The 18,620-nt window shown below is 47.3% G+C and overlaps 1 protein-coding gene across 1 annotated transcript; it reads left to right on the forward strand.

The window, feature by feature from the left end:
• Positions 1–594: 594 nt before the first annotated feature.
• Positions 595–16,846, forward strand: LOC101674292 (dendrocyte expressed seven transmembrane protein). Its single transcript, XM_004768836.3, has 4 exons — positions 595–632; positions 9,620–10,661; positions 15,515–15,823; positions 16,772–16,846. Exons 2-4 carry the CDS (start codon positions 9,633–9,635, stop codon positions 16,844–16,846), a joined length of 1,413 nt encoding a protein of 470 aa, XP_004768893.1. The 5' UTR covers positions 595–632; positions 9,620–9,632.
• Positions 16,847–18,620: the final 1,774 nt, after the last annotated feature.

Genomic DNA, 18,620 nt, shown 5'->3' on the forward strand with positions numbered 1-18,620 from the left:
ATTTTAAGATAAAATCTCCTCCAGTTATATTATGGGTCTAAATCGAAAGGAGAAGAACAATTTTGTAGGAGGGTTTTGAGGCTCCCCTAACTCCCTCAAACCGTACAAGCTGATCCTCTTGACTTGGAAGCTGAATTTCCAAGATGGTAAGATTGAGACACGTTACACAGACAAGGACACCTGTCTTGGGTCATGAGTGCAGAGATGGCCCCTTCATGCCTCTGGGACTGTGGATGGCAGTGGGGATGGTAAAGATTGTCGCTGTCCCCTTGCTGGGGGTAGGGTAGGGACAATAAGAGGGAGGGAAGAAGAGGACAGAGGGAAGAAACCCTCCAAATGTTCCTAACTCCCTCTCCTGTGATTGAAAATGTCTTATTTCGTTGTTTTCTGGTACTGATTTCTGGAACATCCATTCTGAGGAAAACACTGGAAAGAAACACGGATTTCCTTTGTGTCAATCATTCCCCTTGTCAATATTATGACTTAGTCACTTTGTGGGGGAAATAAAGATGCTGACTCAGGGCGATGTGACCATCTCGTCACTTCTAGTTCCTTTTTTCCTGTTGTATATCAAAACTCAGAGTCCACGGGAAGCGCACTTTTGCACTCACAGAAGAACCTGAGAGGAACCTGTAAGTAAATTTTCAAATATTTTGTTCTTGGAATGGCTTTTTTTTTAATGGAGGAAAAAAAGTCAGTTGGAATAAACAGTTGAGACCTGAGGATACTCTCAGCTCAGACAGCTTATCTGTGTACAGAAACACTAGAAAAAAAGTCTTGGCGGATGCTGGTCCGAGGGATCTGAATAACGTCATCTCAGATCATGACTCTCCTTCTCACAGAACAGCTTGGCTTAACTTGCCCATTTCCCAGCTTTTGAAGAACCCATGTCTGTTGGCCGAGCCTCCGGGCGGTGGGGAGGTGCGGGGCTGGCGGGCCCGGCCCACCGTGGAAGGCTGCCCGGCTTCACGGACAGTGCCCTGCACAATGACAGACTGAACTGTTCCCGAGATGCTCTTCTGTTTACCTGGTAGCTTTCATTAATCATTCCGTTCTTGTGTGTGGAGGCTGCTTTCACGAGAGGGTGGGGGGAGGCATTTGCTGGCTTTCCCAAGGCAAGAACGATGAAAAGTAATGAGGATATTTATTTCACCTCAAAAGGAGGCCGCGGGGCGCCTGGGTGGCTCAGTGGGTTAAGCCGCTGCCTTCGGCTTGGGTCATGATCTCAGGGTCCTGGGATGGAGTCCCGCATCGGGCTCTCTGCTCAGCAGGGAGCCTGCTTCCCTATCTCTCTCTCTCTGCCTGCCTCTCCATCTACTTGTGATTTCTCTCTGTCAAATAAATACATAAAAAAATCTTTAAAAAAAAAAAAAAAAAGGAGGCCTCTGCGACTGCTCAAGCTGTTTTGGCCTCCGGAGAGAACAGTGTGTTCCCAGGCAAACTAGAAGTTTGCAAGAGGAAAGAAAAAAGAAGGAAGGAAGGAAAAAGGAAGGAAGGGCAAGCCAAGAAACCCTCTTCTTCCTTTGTTCCTCTTAAAAGTACGGAGCCGGGAAATGCCGGCATGTAGAGCTCTGATCTGCGGCTCTCCTGTGCCTTTCATTTCAGACCGCTGAGCAAGCAGGAACTTTAGAACTCATCTAGCCCAAGGGAGCCGTAGTTCTGAGAGGTGACGTGACCCACCCAAGGTCACACGCTCCTTCTGGGTAGAAGCAGGCTAGACCACAGGTCTCCCATCTCCCTGCTGGGTGGGTGCTCTTTTCTCAGTCCACTCTGACCTCTGTCCCAATTTCCTCTCAAATGAGAGAGTCCCATCAAGTCCTGCAGGTGGTGAGAGAGGGACTGGGTAGGTAGGTTCCCGCTGGCGGTTAGCAGAGCTGGCTGGGGGAGCACAGAAAGAACCCGCTCTCTGGGTTTACTGCACCCCCCCAGGCCCCCTGGGGTGTCCACAAACCGCATCTGGGCCTGCAGAGCATAAGCCATTGGCTTCTTCATGGAAAGCAGGGGCAGAAGCTGATCTCACTTAATGGAAATGTTGGGATGTCAGACAAGGTGAGTGTTCCACAAGTTGGGAAAGAGGGGAGTCATAAGACAGTCCCGAGATCCTGATCTCTAGGGCCCTCCACAAGGAAGTCCACCTTGATTTCTCCCGCATTTGCACTGAGGTTTCTGTCTGACAGCCCCGGAGTGGCACTGGGGACGTGAGTCTCCAATATCCCCTAATCTAGAAAGTTCCTGGGATAGGCTATTTGTTTGGAGGCTCTCGTTATGACTTCGTGGCTGCATGTGTCCTGGCTGCTTCCTGGGCCTTATATGTGAAGCAAGAATGTGTTACACTTTGAGAAGGGATCTGTGCCCAAAGAATGGTGCCCAGAAACGTTGAACCCCCTGACTCCCCCACACAGTGGACCAGTAGGGCTCTGGGGTGGGGACTGGGGGACTTCGCTGCTGCCTCTGACATGTAACCCCCTCCAGGGAAAAACAGCAGAGGCCACTGTGTATGCCCCTCACAGCAGGTATCTGCTAGTGCTCTGCAGGGTTGATGGAAAAGCCCGGTGGCTGCTGTTTCCCATGGCAACAGCTCAGCTCTGTGTGAAAGCAGGCTGTGTGGCTCTCGCTAAGGACCAGAGGCTCCTTATCACCAGCCCCATTTCCTGCCTTGCTCCCTCCCATCCAGCCACCCCCAAATTACTTTAACCCATGGAGGGGAGATGGGGCTTCCTCAGTGATTCTCTGCTGCGCACTCCAGCTGTCGTGCCCCACCCCCCCTTCCCGGACTGCGGTGCAAACAATAGTTTAGGGGTAAAGGAAGGAAAGTGGTAATTAGTCTTGGAATATTACTGTGGGTAAAAGCAAGAAGTGGGGGGGGGCACCTGGGTGGCTCAGTGGGTTAGGGCCTCTGCTTTCGGCTCAGGTCATGATCCCGAGGTCCTGGGATCAAGTCCCGCATCGGGCTCTCTGCTCGGTGGGGAGCCTGCTTCCTCCTCTCTCTCTGCCTGCCTCTCTGCCTACTTGTGATCTCTGTGTGTGTGTGTGTCAAATAAATAAATAAAATCTTTAAAAGAAAAAAAAAAAAAGCAAGAAGCAGGTACGCTGTCCTGGGGAGGCGATGTTGAGTCCGAAAATAAATGTTATCGATAATGGAGGCCAACAAAGAGGAACTGCAGGGAAAAGGGATGGGGTTTGCCTTTCTTGGGCTCCCAGAAGAAGGAATGGAGAAAGAGAGGGAGGGGCTCGAGCCAGGAGCACAGAGAAGAGAACAGAGTTAAAGAGCTTTGGGCAAAAATAAATATTCCCAAGGCACAGAGAACAACATTTATGCACGAGACTGGAAACTGGCCTACAGGATGATTTTAAAATGTCCCAGGGGAGAAAAGGAAGGAAAGGCAATTCTGATGAGTGGAAAAGACGAAGAATAAGGGAGGGAGGGGACTGAGGAGAGAAGGAAGAATGCGGATTCCCCAAAGACCAAGGTTTGCAAAAGCACCGTCAGTGGACCAAGCCCAGCCAGTCAGAGTATTTAAAAACCATTTGAGCCAAGTTTGTTTTTTAAGTCAGGAGATGCCGCCTCCCAAAAATCTAGATTTCTGGCTTCTTTGGGGAAAAAAAAAATCAGAAAATTTGGCCAAACTGGGTCTCCATATAGCCTTGAAGACCATCAGCTGGGACAGAGCTGCTGTCACTAGAACTCTGAGATCTGGGCTCTCCAGCCCCGAGACCCACCATCTGCTGCTCCGCACCCTGAACCCTGAGAAGTAGCTGTACCTCCTGATTTCCTTCATCCTTTCCGGTGCTTGTCTGACCCTTATATTGTTTAAAATGCCAAGTACTCCCCACCCCACCCTGATTTTCTGGCGCAACAGAGAGTGGGCACCAGCACTGACCCTGGGAGAGAGGGCTTTTTGAGTTGGTAATGCGGGGCCCTGGGTCCCAGACCTCAGACCAGGGAGGCCTTTGCCAAATGGGCTGGTTTAAGGGAAGAGTAAGTCTGAGCCTCAGGCTGGCTGGAACGGTCTCTAAGGAGAGCATGGAACAGGCCACAACTGTGCACAGGGGTCAGCCCAGGGAGAGGAGCTCCACAGTCACTTCTGGAGGGTTCCGTGGGCACCCGCTGGCAGTGGAGGTGCGAGATCCCGCACGCAGAAGGCAGTGCAAGGAGAGCGTATGCCCGCATCGTTAAAGCCACGTTCCAGCTTGCGTGCAAGATTGCAATTCTGGGCACATATTCCAAGCAAATTTAGAAGCTGCTCTTTGAAGATCATTTTAAGAAGGTCTAAAAAGCTGCCCATCCTGAACCCTGAGAGCCACTGGAATGAGGGTTAGAATCCTGGCTTTTCCACTTCTTAGCTGTGTGACCTTGGGCATATTACTTGACCTCTCTGAGCTTCAGTTCCCTCATCTAAAATATAGAGATATAAGAAAAGCTGTAATATCTAGAGCTGTGAAGATTAGAAATAATGTACATCAGATGCTAATAGTGGCCAGGTGCTCGGTTAACAAATGGGTAGCTATTACCTAGCATTGCTATTAGTTGGCTAGTCTCGGAGGCATAGACTCTGGTTTGTCCTCTTTTCTAATTACGTGTTTGCCTGAAGGTAAATGTGGTCTGTGGGAAATTTTAACTCTATTATCCAGGAACACTGGTGAGGATTTTAAAACAGGGTTCACGAAAAGTCACAGATGAGATGCTGACGTGACAGGTAAAACGGAGGGAACTGGGGTCTCACCCCCAGCTCCGTCTCTAAAGCCAGGACAGCCTCCGTGAGTCCCCTGTTTGGTTGGATTTTTGTTTCCTCAGCTGTGGAAACCACTGGCTAGTGTCAGTCCTCTCGAGCTGCATTGCTCAACTCAACGACACCAGCCACATGTGACTATTTAAATTGAAATTAATTAAAATTAAATAACATTAAAAACTCAACTCTTCCGTCACATTGGCTCTATTTCCAGTGCTCGATCACCACATATGGCTAGCGTGACAGCACAGATATAGAACATTTCCATCATCACCGGAAGTGCTATAAGACAGGGCTGAACCCGTGAGCTTGCTACCCAGTGTCTGGTCGTCCTCTGAGCGCCATCGGCCACCTGGGAACTTGTCAGAAAGGCAGAGTCTCAGGTGCCATTCTACACCCTTAGAAGCAAAATCTGCATTTTAACAAGGTTCCCCAGTGATCACAGGCTCAAGTTTAAGAAGCTCTGATCTGTAAGATTTGTTTTGGCTCTAAAAATAAAATTCGGGAATCTGGGTATCTGCTTTGCAAAGTCTTGGGGAAAGAAAGAAGCTACCGGCTTGTCCAAATTCTGATTCATTGAATTACCTCAAAGGAAAGAATTGAGGTCTTGTGATGGAAGTTCAGCAGGACACCTGCACCCCTGCGGGAGAAGAGGAAGGAACTCAGCAGCCCTCTGAAGGAGACCCGGGAACATCAGGGCTGGGAAGGCGGCAAATCCAGCTCTCATCACTATGCCTCCCATCATCCTGGGGCATTCAGTCCTTTCCTGAAGACTTCCAGAGAAGGGACATTCTCATTTTTTTGTGGTGGCAAAAAACAAAAACAAAAACAAAAATAAAAACAAATAAAATAGAAATGGGCAGCATGTTCTGGCCGGGTCTTCCTAATGGGCTCGCTAAAGCTCCCCTTGTCAAACCTCACCAGGAAGGAACTCAGGCAGATCTTACATTCAAGTAGGGCAAATGAGAAACAGATTGGAGAAGAAATCAAGGCCACGTTCAACAGTTACAGTAAGGGCAGACTAAACAAGCTTCTGGGCACGTGGTCCAAACCCAGGTCTGTGGCTTGAACTGTAAAACAGAGAATGTACAACTGGAATGTACACTCTGGAAAATGGTATGGAGGTACCTCAAAAGGTTGAAAATAGAGCTACCCTATGTCCCAGCAATTGCATTACTGGTATTTACCACAACGATACAAATGTAGTGATCTGAAGGGGCACGTGCACCCCAGTGTTTATAGCAGCAATGTCCACAACAGCCAAACTATGGAAAGGGCCCAGATGTCCATCGGTAGACGAATGGATAAAGAAGAGGTGGCACATAGTAAAATGGAATATTATGCAGCCATCAAAAAGAACGAAATTTTTTTTGCCATTTGCAAATTTGCAGATGGACCAGAGGGTATTACGCTGAGCAAAGTAAGTCAGAGAAAGACAATTATCATGTGATTTCATTCATATGTGGAAATTAAGAAACAAAACAGATGAACAGAGGGGAAGGGAAGGAAACATAAACTAAGAGGAGATCAGAGAGGGAGAAAAGCCATACGAGACTCTTAACTATAGGAAACACACTGAGGGCTGCTGGTGGGGAGTGGGTGGGAGGAAGAGATAATTGGGGGATGGGCTTTAAGGAGGGCACATGATGTAACGAGCACTGGGTGTTATTTGCAACTGATGACTCACTGAACTCTACCTCTGGGAAAAAAGAAAATAAATAAATGAAATAGAGAATGCATTCGGTGCTCTCCTTGCAGAAAGTTTTGGTGTCTTTTGGTGACGTGCTGTTTTCAGTATAATAACAAGGAGGATAATATTAGATCTGTTGCTCATTAAGAAAACATGTGCCTCTTACAGGACAAAATTGCAGTCATAGATCTTATTTAATTGATATTAGTTTTTATTGTCCAATGTTGCAGTTTTAATGTGCCCATGAATCTGTTTCTTACTTTCAGAGAAGTATCTGTATTAAGAACACCCTGTGCAAGAATGAAGGCAAGAGAAGGGAAATATGAATCCAAAATACATATTATTAATTTTTTAGGATGCAAGCAAAATGGTGCCTCATAAAGGATATTAGTGGGGAAAAACAGCTGGGATTTCTGATTTACTTTAAAGAAAAATCTGCTGATCGGAGACACAGCTTTCTAGGGCCAACTATCCTGATGCGGGGTGAGAGCGGGGGGAAATGATCAGATAGCAATGAGTTTGTGATCTATAGGTCAGCTCTTAAGCGGTCACTGGCAGAAAATGTAACATGTTTCCAGCAGAGACCACCGAGCTGAGTTCCGGTCACATACCCCGGAGTCAGGGAATCTGGGCCATGGTGCCAGATTCTGCCCCAGGAGGCTGCCCCAGGAGGCAGGGAGACCAGATCTGAGTTCCACTGTACCACCAACTGTCTGTAGGACTGCTGACAGATTTCAGCGAGCCCCTGAAGCCTCAGTTTCTGTGTGAAAGGCAAAGGGTCCTTCGGATGGAGGGAGATGCTTTCTGGAAAGTGAGCAGAAGAGGCAGTGAGTCCCTTTTAGTGGAGCATCTAGTCGAATAATGGTTTGGGGTCAAATCCAAAGCTGTGACCAAAAAAGCAAAGAGGGCCACGCCCAAGAAGGGAGGCAGCACTTGGGACCCACTCTGATGCAAGGTATCCTGCCCATGGCGCACCCGCTCCGCTGATGGCTGCTGTCCCCCTGTCCCAGCCGCGGGACAGCTCGACTCAGGGTGGCAGTGCTGGGGAAAGCTCAGGAGCACAGAAGTCCTTTGGAGATTTCCAGGGATCAGAGTGGAGCAGAATGGGGTCACTGCACAGGAGCACTGCCAACCTCTAAACCAATCCCAGATGCCAAAAGGAGGCAAGCGTGCAGGAGAAAAGAATTAGGTCCTTCTGCTGGTGCCCGTTCTAGTGGTTACTCCAGTTCCCCTCTAGATAGAGTGAGAACATCCTCTTAGGCTGAATTCTGAATCGCTGATAATGCCGGTCCCACATGGTCATTAATGACCCTTCCTCAACAGTTACTTTCTCTCCAGATCTCTTTTCCGTACGGAGCATCTCCCTTCATGAGACAGGAACTGCAAACCCTCTGTATTATTGCAGGAGAAACTTCCACAGGTTTGTTCCTCACCTGCCTGTTTCCGCATCTCCTTTTTGCCCTTCATTCACCTCGTTCATCCCGAACACAGAAAGACTTGCTTCCCCACCTCGAGCTGCTCAGTGCCTGCCTACGAGCCAATGCCCGGAGAGGTCTGCCACCCTGGGTGTAATCCACGGACTCAAACCGTGTCCGGCTACTCCAGAAATCCAGCTCCTGATGGAAATCTGATATGAGGAAGGGTGTATGTGACCGTGTTTAAAATCCGATTCATGTCTTTATTTAAATCCCATGAATATGTTATAATGTTCATTAGATATTTTCCTGCTAATCAGGAGAGAAACGTCCCGAATTGATTTTGTGTGGTTCCCAATGAACCCAAGACTCTGAGGGCATCACAGAACTAAATATGTGTGGCTGACTGGGTGGCAGCAGCCCCATAGCACCTATGTTTGAATGATGCCACATCTGGGAAAAGAGAAATGATGATTAACTCAGTGACAAAATATTCTAATTTTCCTTGCGAGATCCTTGGGGCAGAACTTCCCTCAGAGGGTAGGGGTGGGTGGGAAGGGGGTGGGTGAGCCAGCGTCACACAGCAGAGACACGCTGGCCCCAGTCCTGGGCCACGTTTAAATTTGGATGCCCTCGGCATGCTTTCTGGTCTGCAAAATTAGAGCACAAGAAAAGAGATGACTATCAAAAAGTGATCTTACGGAACTCCATGCATGGAAATTTCAGCCTGTCCATCAGCTGAAGTTTTGCTGGAATTATGAAGATCCGTGATACAGTATTGCTGCTTGTATCAGTTAACAATCACGGCTTAATAAAGCACATGGAATTCAATGGCTTAGAAGTTGGTCAGGAGGGCCTCCTTCAGCTGTCTGGCACTCGGCTGGCTCTTGGTTGATGGAACTGACTGACCCTGTAGTCTTTGTCCTCCAGCAGCCCAACCTGGTATGATAGGCTGAATAATGTACCCCCCCACCCCCACCCCAAGATGCCCATGTCCTGACGCCCAAAACCCATGACTATGTTAGTCTGCACAATGATAGAGGCTCTACATTCAGGATTAAATTAAGGTGGTTGAGATGGGGAGATGCTCCTGGATTATCGGGGTGAGCCCAATATGATCATAGCAGTCCAGGATCAGAGTCCTAGAAGAGATAAGGATGGAAGCAGAGGTCCAAGAGAAAGAAAAACATGCAGCATTGCTGGCTTTGAGATGGAGGAAGAGTCCATGAGCTTCCAGAAGCTGCAAAAAGTGACGAAATGGATTCTCCCCTAGAACCTCCAGAAGGAACATAGCTCTCTGGACCCATTTTAGACCTGATCTCCAGAACTATAAGAGAATCAGTAGGTGTTTCTATCAGCCTCTAGGCCTGTGGCTGTTTGCTACAGTAGCAGTGGGAGACTAACACACGGGGATATGATAAGAAGTTAGGAGGAGGGTTCCGAGAGAGAAGCAAGGGTGAATCACAGACTCAGGATTGGCACTCTGCCACTTCTGCCCCATTCTACGTACCAAAGATCTCACAAAGCCATTCTGAAGTCAAGGGCTGGAGAACTAGACTCACCTCTTGATGGATTAGTCTCTTTCTCTCGCCTCTTGATGGGAGAAGCCGTAAAGTCCCATTGGAAGGGGTGCAGAGCCACAGACAGGTAAAGAGCTATGACCTCCAGTCTACCACCATGTGCTTTACACAGTTATGGCCTCCAGTCTACCACCATGTGCTTTACACAGTGACAGGAAACATTCAAAAGCAACCTCTGACCCTGGTGTTCTTTTTTATTTCCAGGGACGCAGGCAGCATGGGTGTCTGGAACTCAGGCGCTGCTGTCTTCCTAAGTCTTTGGGGGATGTACGTGTCTCCCAGAAGCCCTGGCTGGACGGCCTTTATCCAACACTGCGGAGTCTGCTGTTTTGTGGCTTTCATTTCAGTGGGGCTTCTCTCTGTGGCCTCCTCCTGGCTTCTGTCCTCACTCACAGTCTTCAGCACCTCCTGGGTGATCACCGGCGCTCTGCTCTGCTGCTCCAAGCACGCGCGATGTTTCATTCTTCTCTTCTTCCTCTCTTGTGGCCTGCGGGAAGGCAAGAGCGCCTTGATGGCCGCCGGCACGGGGATAGTAATCTTTGGACACGTGGAAAATATTTTTCACAACTTCAAAGGTCTCCTGGATGGTATGACTTGCAACCTAAGGGCAAAGAGCTTTTCCATACATTTTCCACTTTTGCAAAGATATATTGAAGCAATTCGGTGGATGTATGGCCTTGCCACTCACCTGAATCTATTTGATGACCTTATTTCTTGGAACCAGACTCTAGCGGTCTCTCTCTTCAGTCCCACTCAAGCCCTGGAGGCACAGTTAAATGACACCAAAGGCCAAGCCCTGGGCGTCTTGTACCAGATGGTGACGGCGACGGAGGCATTGTCCTTGCTGGGTCGGCAGCTGCTTGCCCTTACAGGGCTTCTCCTGGTGCTTTTTGGCACCGGCCTCTTCATGAAGCGATTTTTGGACCCCAGCGGTTGGAAGTTTGAAAACATCTTCATCACCAAACAATTTGTTCATTTCGATGAAAGAGAGAGGCATCTACAGAGGCCCGGCGTCCTCCCGCTGAATAAGGAGGAAAGGAAGAAATACGTCACCATCCCGTCTTTCTGGTTGTCTCCGAAAGAAAGGAGAAACCTGGGGCTGTTTTTCCTCCCCATACTCATCCACCTCTACATCTGGGTGCTGTTCGCAGCCATCGATTATCTGCTGTATCGGCTCATTCTCTCAGTGAGCGACCGTTTCCGAAGCTTGCCCAGGCTTGAGGTTCACTTGAAACAGCACAGAGAGGTAGGCGCAGGCTGGCGGCGTGTCCTGGCCATTTGCTGGGGTGTCTTAAGAAGGACCGTGACCTTCCCAGAGCAGGGCAGTATCTTCCTCACCTTTGGATCCCCATGACGGCACAGTGCCTGGCATGTTGGTGTTACTGACGCCCAATAATTGTTGGTGAAATTGATTCAACGTCATACTGTTCCAGTATGATATCAGTCTGAGCATCTCAGGTCAGGTCACTGTGTTAGTTTCCCGGGGCCGCTGTAACAAACGGACACAAAATGGGTGGTTCGAAACAACCAAAATGGATTCTCTTATAGTTCTGGGAGTAAGAAGTCCAAAATCAGTATCACTGGGCTGAAATCAAGTGTTGGCAACGCCACACTCACTTGTGACTCTGGGGGAGAATCCACGAGAGGCTGCTCTCAACTTCTGGTGGTTTGTTGCTTTCCATGGCTGGTGGGTCAGCTCTCCACCTTCATTTCTGTCTTTGCTTCATCTCCTCCTCCGTGTATATAAAATCTCTGCTTCTCTCTTAAAGGATTACATTAGAGCTCACTAGGCTAATCAGGGTAAATTCTCCAGCTCAAGATCCTTGACTTGGTCACTTCTGCCAAGTCCCTTTTTTCCAAATAAAGTAACATTTATAGATTTAGGGCCTTAGAATCTTATATCATGGGGGGGGGTGCATTTTTTGCTTTCTATAGTCAGCAAACCCTGAAATGTAGGAATTATGGAACATGAAGTTGGTTCTCAAGCGAGAGTACCTGGCATGAACCAAGGGTCCTTCTTCCTCTCTCTGTCAGACCTGTGCAAGTAGACTTTGAGCACCTTTTGTGAATGAGAGCTTCCCTTCTTTGAGTCTTGAGCCCTTCTACAACACAAGAGGCCTCCCAAAGCGTGCAGATAGCATTTAAGGATGTGTCACAGAGGATGGTCACTGAAAAAAAAAGGGCTCCTAGGTAACCAAATGTTACTGCTGGTGCTAGAAGGCGGTAATAGCCTCTAGAACAATGAAAACAACTCCCTTGTTTTTTTTTTTTTTAGGTCAGTGGTTCTCGACCTTAAGTATGTTTTAAGTATTTCCTGGGATGGATGCAGAGTCTCAGGCTTTAACTTACAAAGAATCTGTTTTCAAAAAGAGAATAACTTTAATAAGCACTGCATATGACTTCAAAGTAGGTGGTCCATAACTTTGAGACACTTTGGCTCAGACACCCAAAAGCAGGGGCTTTCTAAACCCGTGTATATCTCCTGTGGCTGCATGGTGTCATTACTGTGGATCTGAGCAAGCAGATGAACACCCCCAAAATCAGATTTCAGTGGATCCGGTTGAGGCTGGGGTGGGGGATTTTTAAAAACTCTCGGAGTAATTGGGCTATATGGCCAAGATTGAGAACCACTGTTCTAAACTCCACCCAAAAGAATGGAGCCAGAGGTCACTGGGTGGATGGATGATAATCTTGATCAGTGAAGACAGTGTTTCCCTAAACCGGTGCCCCTTGAGTCTCAGAGAATCTGCCTTTCTCTCCTTTGTTCTCGCTCCTCTTAGCAGCTGTGTCCCCAGCCAAGAAGACCATGGTTTTCGCGCATCCCAATTTTCTCTTTTCCCTGGGGAAGTGTGTGATTATGTGGGCATTTCAGAGGATGTGGATATCGTCGGATATTGCCTTGATTTCTTTTAAACGCAGAGGCTGTGAAGCTGAGCTAGGTGGGATGTGTGCGTGCGCGTGCCTGGGTGTGTGCATGGTGTGTGAGTGGGTATGGGAGTGTTGCGCGTGCTGGGGCGGAGTGCGCTAGCCTGGGATGGTGAAAACCCCGACAGCTGTCTCCACATGTCTGATTTTCCCTTGCTTGCTTTTGTCAGCTATGGTAGGGGAACTCTTAGAAGGAAATGGCAGAAAACGTGTCTGCAAGCCTTCCTTGGAAGCCCCGTTTTCCATGGCTCTCTCTATCTCTGGGCTTGGGGTCCTCCTGTAGCGTCCACACTCTCCCTCCCTGCTTCTTCTGGCTCCGCCCCTTCTAGTTCTGGGCTGTTTCTCAGAGTTGATGACCCCCAGCACTCTACTGCCCCTAAAGAATTCAGTGAATTCCCGGATCCCTGTTGCTCGCAGATATCTGGAGCAGGGGCATAGGGGATCGGGGTTTCAAGTGAAATCCAAACTAGATTTCCAGACATGCTTGATGTGGGAGGGAGGGGCTGGCAGGTTAAAGGGCCTCTTCCCACCCCTCCCCCAATGCATTCTCCTTTGTCTTTCTTCCTTGCTGGGTTCTTCCTCTCCTCTCTTCCCTGTTTCTTTCTCTCACATTTATTTCTCCCACAGACAATACCCTTGCCTGCTTTGTGAATTCTCACCATTTTAGACAGAAGGAGAGAAAAGCAAGTTCTGCCTTTCAAAAAAAAAAAAAAAAAACGCCCAGAAGCTTTCCAATGACAATGTCCTGACAAACACATTTTTGCGCATCACTGGGGAGCGGGGATGCAAAGATGTCTAAGCTTTCCGCTGCTACCCTGGCGGACTCCCATCCTGGTGGGGGAGGCTGCCACGCGATCTCACACAGAGACAGCAGCGGGGCAGTGGGCGCTGGGGCAGACGTGCCTAAGAGACTGCGTGCCATGGGGGCTCCTCTCAGACTCTCTCCTGCCGTGCCTAGCCTCCTGGGACCCGCCATGGGGCTGCCCTTATCCCAGGATGCTCTTGGAGGCTCCTGGTTCCTCCGTTGTGGCAGGATCGCAAAGGAGACGTCCAGCAGGGGAGAGAACCATCCCCTCAAGGTTTTGCCAGGATTCCTTTCCCACCCTCATAGGATTTTACATAAATATTTTCAGTAAAGAAGAAAGAAGGGAAATGACCCAAAGTGAGCTAGTTGGATGGGTGGACATGGAAAGAGAAAATAGCCAGTGCTGTTACTTATCAAGCCCCTACTTGTGCACAGAATTTGTCTGCATTGACTTCTCAGGACAGTCTGATACCAGAGCAGGTCCTCGGTCCATACTCAGCACTGTCTGGGCAAATTGTTTACTTAAGAGAGGTAAACACATTTTAAAACATCAGGGTACCATGGAGTATATTGCTCAGCATTTTGAGAGAATTCATTTCTCTTCCACATTACCCTCCACCAACCCCATACGAAAATGTTGACTCAATCTTTATGAAGCCCTGACTCCCAATTGCGCAATCCCCAGTTGGACTCCTAGACTAAGTAACTCCTTCCCAGACCGGACACCCGCTGCTTTCTTATTGCAGGATTTCTCATCACTGACTCAGTCGATGTGCTCGTTTCTTCAATAGTATTAAAAAGAGTGTAGGCCTTCGCTCTGGGGACTGAAATCTCTCTATTTAATTGTAGGTGAACTGTCTTTTTAATAAGAGAAAAGGAGAGGCAGCACCAATGCTTTTCATTGCTTAGGCACAGCGCTGGGGAAATTACAGAAGCTACCTGACGTTTGTAGAGAGATCCCACATCTTTTTTCCCTTTTAAAAATTTTTATTTTTTCTGGAAGTTTCCAGATTTGAAGTGTCCAGACTGTTCACAGGAACTGGGCTAGATCAGAATGCACTCCGTTCTCTTGGTGTGGTTACGTTCTTTTGGAGAAGTCATTTCCTTCTCCCTGGCCCCAGGGCTCTGGGGTGCAGCGGTGATAATAACTTACTAAGCACTCCTGTCTGTAAGGTTAATGCTCCATCCCAAGGTGCTTCATTTACACTGGGAGTCGTTTATTCATGGGCAGGATCTGGTCCATTAATTCCTGTTTTACCAAATTAGAAAACAAATCCACCGAGAGATGAAATGACTTTCTCAGGTCAGGAGAAACAAAGTCCTGAATCAGCATACACTTCTCTTGCTGGTGGTTTGGCTGCGTGGTTCAATGTCATCTTTGCCCTCTGTGTTGGTCTGCTGAGGGCAACTGGTTTGCACTCTTGCCTTCAAGCAGAAAGGAATACATTCTACCTGAACATCCAGGAAAAATGAGAAAATATCCTGTTTGAGACCTTTCCAGATAAGATTTAAAGCCACTTTCAGGAAATGCTGTTTTTAGTATGCTTACACTAAGAATAATTCTCCACCCCCCAAAGTCTAGAAGGTTGATTTAGAACATAATTTAATGCTTCTACATCTTTGTGACGTTGTGGTCTGCCGTCAAGGTATTGGTCAAGATGGAGGATACGACTGGTCTGTGTTCCAAAAATCTCCTCCAGGGGAGCTAAAACCATCTTTCTCAGTCCCACATGGCCTACAGGGTAGGTGTTCTGTAAAACCGGGTTACGTGGTCAAATTTGTCAGGAGAACCACTGGCTGATGTTAAATGGGTTTCTTTGTCTTCTTCCCAGAGACTTCAGTAGTCGCAGGGGTGTCCTGACTCTGCAAAGAAAGGACAGAGTACACAAACTCATCTGATACCCTTCTCTCAAGGAAATCTCTATTTCCACAAACCCACTTTGGAAAAAGCCTGTGATAGTTTCAAATAAGGCTCAGCCCTTCTCTTTACTCTGATCCTAGCCCTCGGGGGGAGCTACCATGGCTGTCCAGCCAGAGCTCCCTCACGTTGTAAGATAAACACTGTCCATCGCAAGGCAGGATTGAGAAAGACCAGGACTAAGGGCAACCATGGCATGAATCTTTTTTTTTTTTAAGATTTTATTTATTTATCTGACAGATGGAGATCACAAGTAGGCAGAGAGGCAGGCAGAGAGAGAGAGGGGGAAGCAGGCTCCCTGTTGAGCAGAGAGCCTGATGCGGGGGTCAGTCCCAGGACCCTGAGATCATGACCCGAGCCAAAGGCAGAGGCTTAACCCGCTAAACTACCCAGGGACTACCCCCACCATCCCCATGGCATGAATCTTAAGGATTTTCTTCTTTCCTTCTAGGAGCAAGGAACTCAAGACATCATCTATGATTGTTCCTTTCATATATCTCTGTTCGAAACCACCTGCATCCCTGAACCAAAGCTCCTTCTGTCTAAGACCTGGATTCCTCTCAGCATCATTCTTGTGATTCTAGTGGTACTGGGCTTGCTGTCTTCCATCTTGACGCAACTCAAAATCCTGGTGTTGGCCTCCTTCTACCCCAGTGTGCAGGCCGCCCGCATCCGTTATCTGCATGGGAAGCTACTGAAGAAAAGATCAAAGCAGGCAGTGGGAGGAGGAAGCAGTCAACAGCGTCCCTACTTCACTAAGGCAAGGCCAAGATGGGGGCATGACCTGTCGTGAAGGAGATTTTGAGTTTGAAGGGCAAGTGGGTTTTCAAAGCCCTCTTCCGCTTCACATTAGGGCTCACATTCCCAGTAACAGATGGGACATTGCGGGGTGGGGGAGGGGGGAAGTTACCAGATGTGCGTGTCTAAGGCTCTTAGCTTCTTGATGATGTCCAGGTGATTCTACAAGCTATTTTTCAAAACACTGATTTTAAGTGGGCACATGCAGTCATGAGGTAGAGAGACTGGTGGGAAGACCCTCTGTGGTGATTATTAATGGACAAATCTCAATTCAAGTTATTTATCACGCCAGGGATAACATAACAGCATAACAGAGGGAACTAGTAAACTGCCAAGAATGTGTTCATTCTCTAGCATTAAAATATATGTTTGTGTATATAGGGGATGATGATGATTTTATGTATATGACACTTATGCATATTATGAATATGGTAACCTCATGACTTCCTACAGATAAAATGAATACTGGTCAAAGATTTCGTTTAACTAATTAATTAATGAGAGAACAGAAAGAAATTCTGGTCTGACCAACTCAAAGAACAATTCAAAGCACACGTATGTAAGCCATCAGGAGCACCAAAATGAATGAGCTTACTAGATGCAAAACTGGCTTCTTCCCCAAGGTGGGTGGGAGGATTGATTAATTGCACTCCACGGGGAGAAAGTCATTTTCACGTCCATGGACGAGAATCATTTGCACTGTTGTTCTCGGCTCCCGACAACTTACAGAGTTGGAAAATAGCTCATAAGCCATGAAAGACTAAGATAACCCACAAGGATCAGTTTCTGCTCATTCTGAAGTGTTTTTCTGCATTTTTCCTGACGCCAGCTGTCACATGATGAAAAGTTTATGTCAGAGGCACTTGAAATGACTCTAATGCTCGTTCATCCATCTTTTTTGTTTCTTCAGATTCACTTCTGGTTTCCAGTCCTGAAAATGATTAGGAAGAAACGAACAGACCTAGCAGTTGAAGGCACTCCGTGAGAGACTCCGAGGAGCTCCACGGCCATACGGCTGTGTCCGTTCTCCTGGGCTCTGCCCCCGAAGGTCCCCATGCCCCATGCCCCACAGCAGAGAACTGCGCTCTGTGCACCTGCTGGGGTTTGTGCCAAAGCCAAGACACTTTTCTTCATAAGGTCAAAGGGCTACCAGGTAAATGGCATTGTCATCTGTCTTCCAAACAAGGCACAGGATCCGGACTGTGTCATAGTGTAGTAGAGAAGTCTCAGCATAGAGTAATATTCAAGGGGAAAAAAAAGAACAAAAATTAGGAAAAAATCAAAATCACTACGGCAGGCTTATAAGCAAATGTCAAGGAGAATATACACGTTTAATGCCAGGAAAATATCTTTAAACTCTTCTGTCCTTTCTCTGCCCTTTGAAATACCATTCACAGCAATTCCCTACCCCCAGCACTGTCTGCTCTCCCCCTGTCCTTATTCAAACAACAAAGACTTTTTCTGAAACCCTTATCTAGCAGCTCCTAATTTCTCTTCACCACCACCTCTGGTCAAGCCTCTTCTTTCCTGGAGCACTTCTATCCAACCCTCTTATCAGATATTTAGAACAATAAATATCCAAACCACAGGAAGTGTTTGTTAAAAGGACCTTCTTGGGTCGCTTTCTACGATGCTCAGTAGAGACAACACAGTATAGGGGCCTAATTTCCCCTAAACTCCAAATACCCAAGAGGAAGAAAAACCTCCCCAAATATTGATTCCATTATCTCCAAAGTCCCTGAGTGAGACAGAAATAAAGCATCATTAAAATTTTCTAATATTTTAACTATTCATTTTGAAAACTTTTCAGACTTACCCAAGAGCTGTAAAATAGTACCGAGTTCCACTTACTCTTCATCTGTCATCCCTAAGAACCATAGTATAATTATCGAAACCCGAGAAAACAACCCTGAAAAGATGTCTCATGTACAGAGTTTACTGAATTTATGCCAGTTGTCCCACTAATACCCCCTTTCTGGTTCCTGAGTCAGACCAGGCTCCCACGACATGTTTAGTTTCAGTCTCCTCCAACCAGGGACAGTTCTTCAGCCTTTCTTTTTCTTTTACGACTTTGATGCTTTTGAAAAGTACTGGCTAGTCATTTTGTAAAATGTCCTTTGACTCGGGTTTGCCTGATGTTTCCTGGTGTAATTCCCCCAGATAACGTACTTTTGGCTAGAATACTACAGAAGCCAAGATGATGTGGTCATCTTGGTGTCCCCTTGGGCCAGGGGGCACGGGGTGTGAACATGTCTCATTACTGGTAGGGTTAGCTTCCATCGTTTAGTTCAGATGGGGACTGCCAGGGTTTTCCACGGTAAAGTAACTGTTTCTTGCTTTATAATTACTAAGTGTATTGTGGGGAAATATTTAGGTGACGCAAACATCCCATTTCTCATCGCCAATTGTTAGCATCTGTCCATGCAGAATCTCATGCGTGGCCAAAGAGTGATTTTCTAGTTACATAATATCATCTGCATTTCTTCATTGGAATGCTACACTCTCCCCAGAAGGAAATATGGTTCCAAAGACCAAACTTTGTTTCAGGCACCAGAGCAGACGTTTCTTACATTAAAGATCTCCTTTAGGTTCCACAAGGATTCTGTGAAGTAGGTATTTTCTCCATCCGACAGAGGGGCGCCCTGACCCAGCTGGCTGGGGGTGGGGCTTGGCACCTGCTATTTAAAGCTCCCAGGTGATTTTATTTATTTATTTATTTTAAAAATATTTTATTTATTTATTTGACAGTCAGAAATCAC

Source organism: Mustela putorius, unplaced genomic scaffold (genome assembly GCF_011764305.1).
Source record: "Mustela putorius furo isolate JIRA1106 unplaced genomic scaffold, ASM1176430v1.1 tig00000228_pilon_pilon_pilon, whole genome shotgun sequence".
Lineage (NCBI taxonomy): Eukaryota > Metazoa > Chordata > Mammalia > Carnivora > Mustelidae > Mustela > Mustela putorius.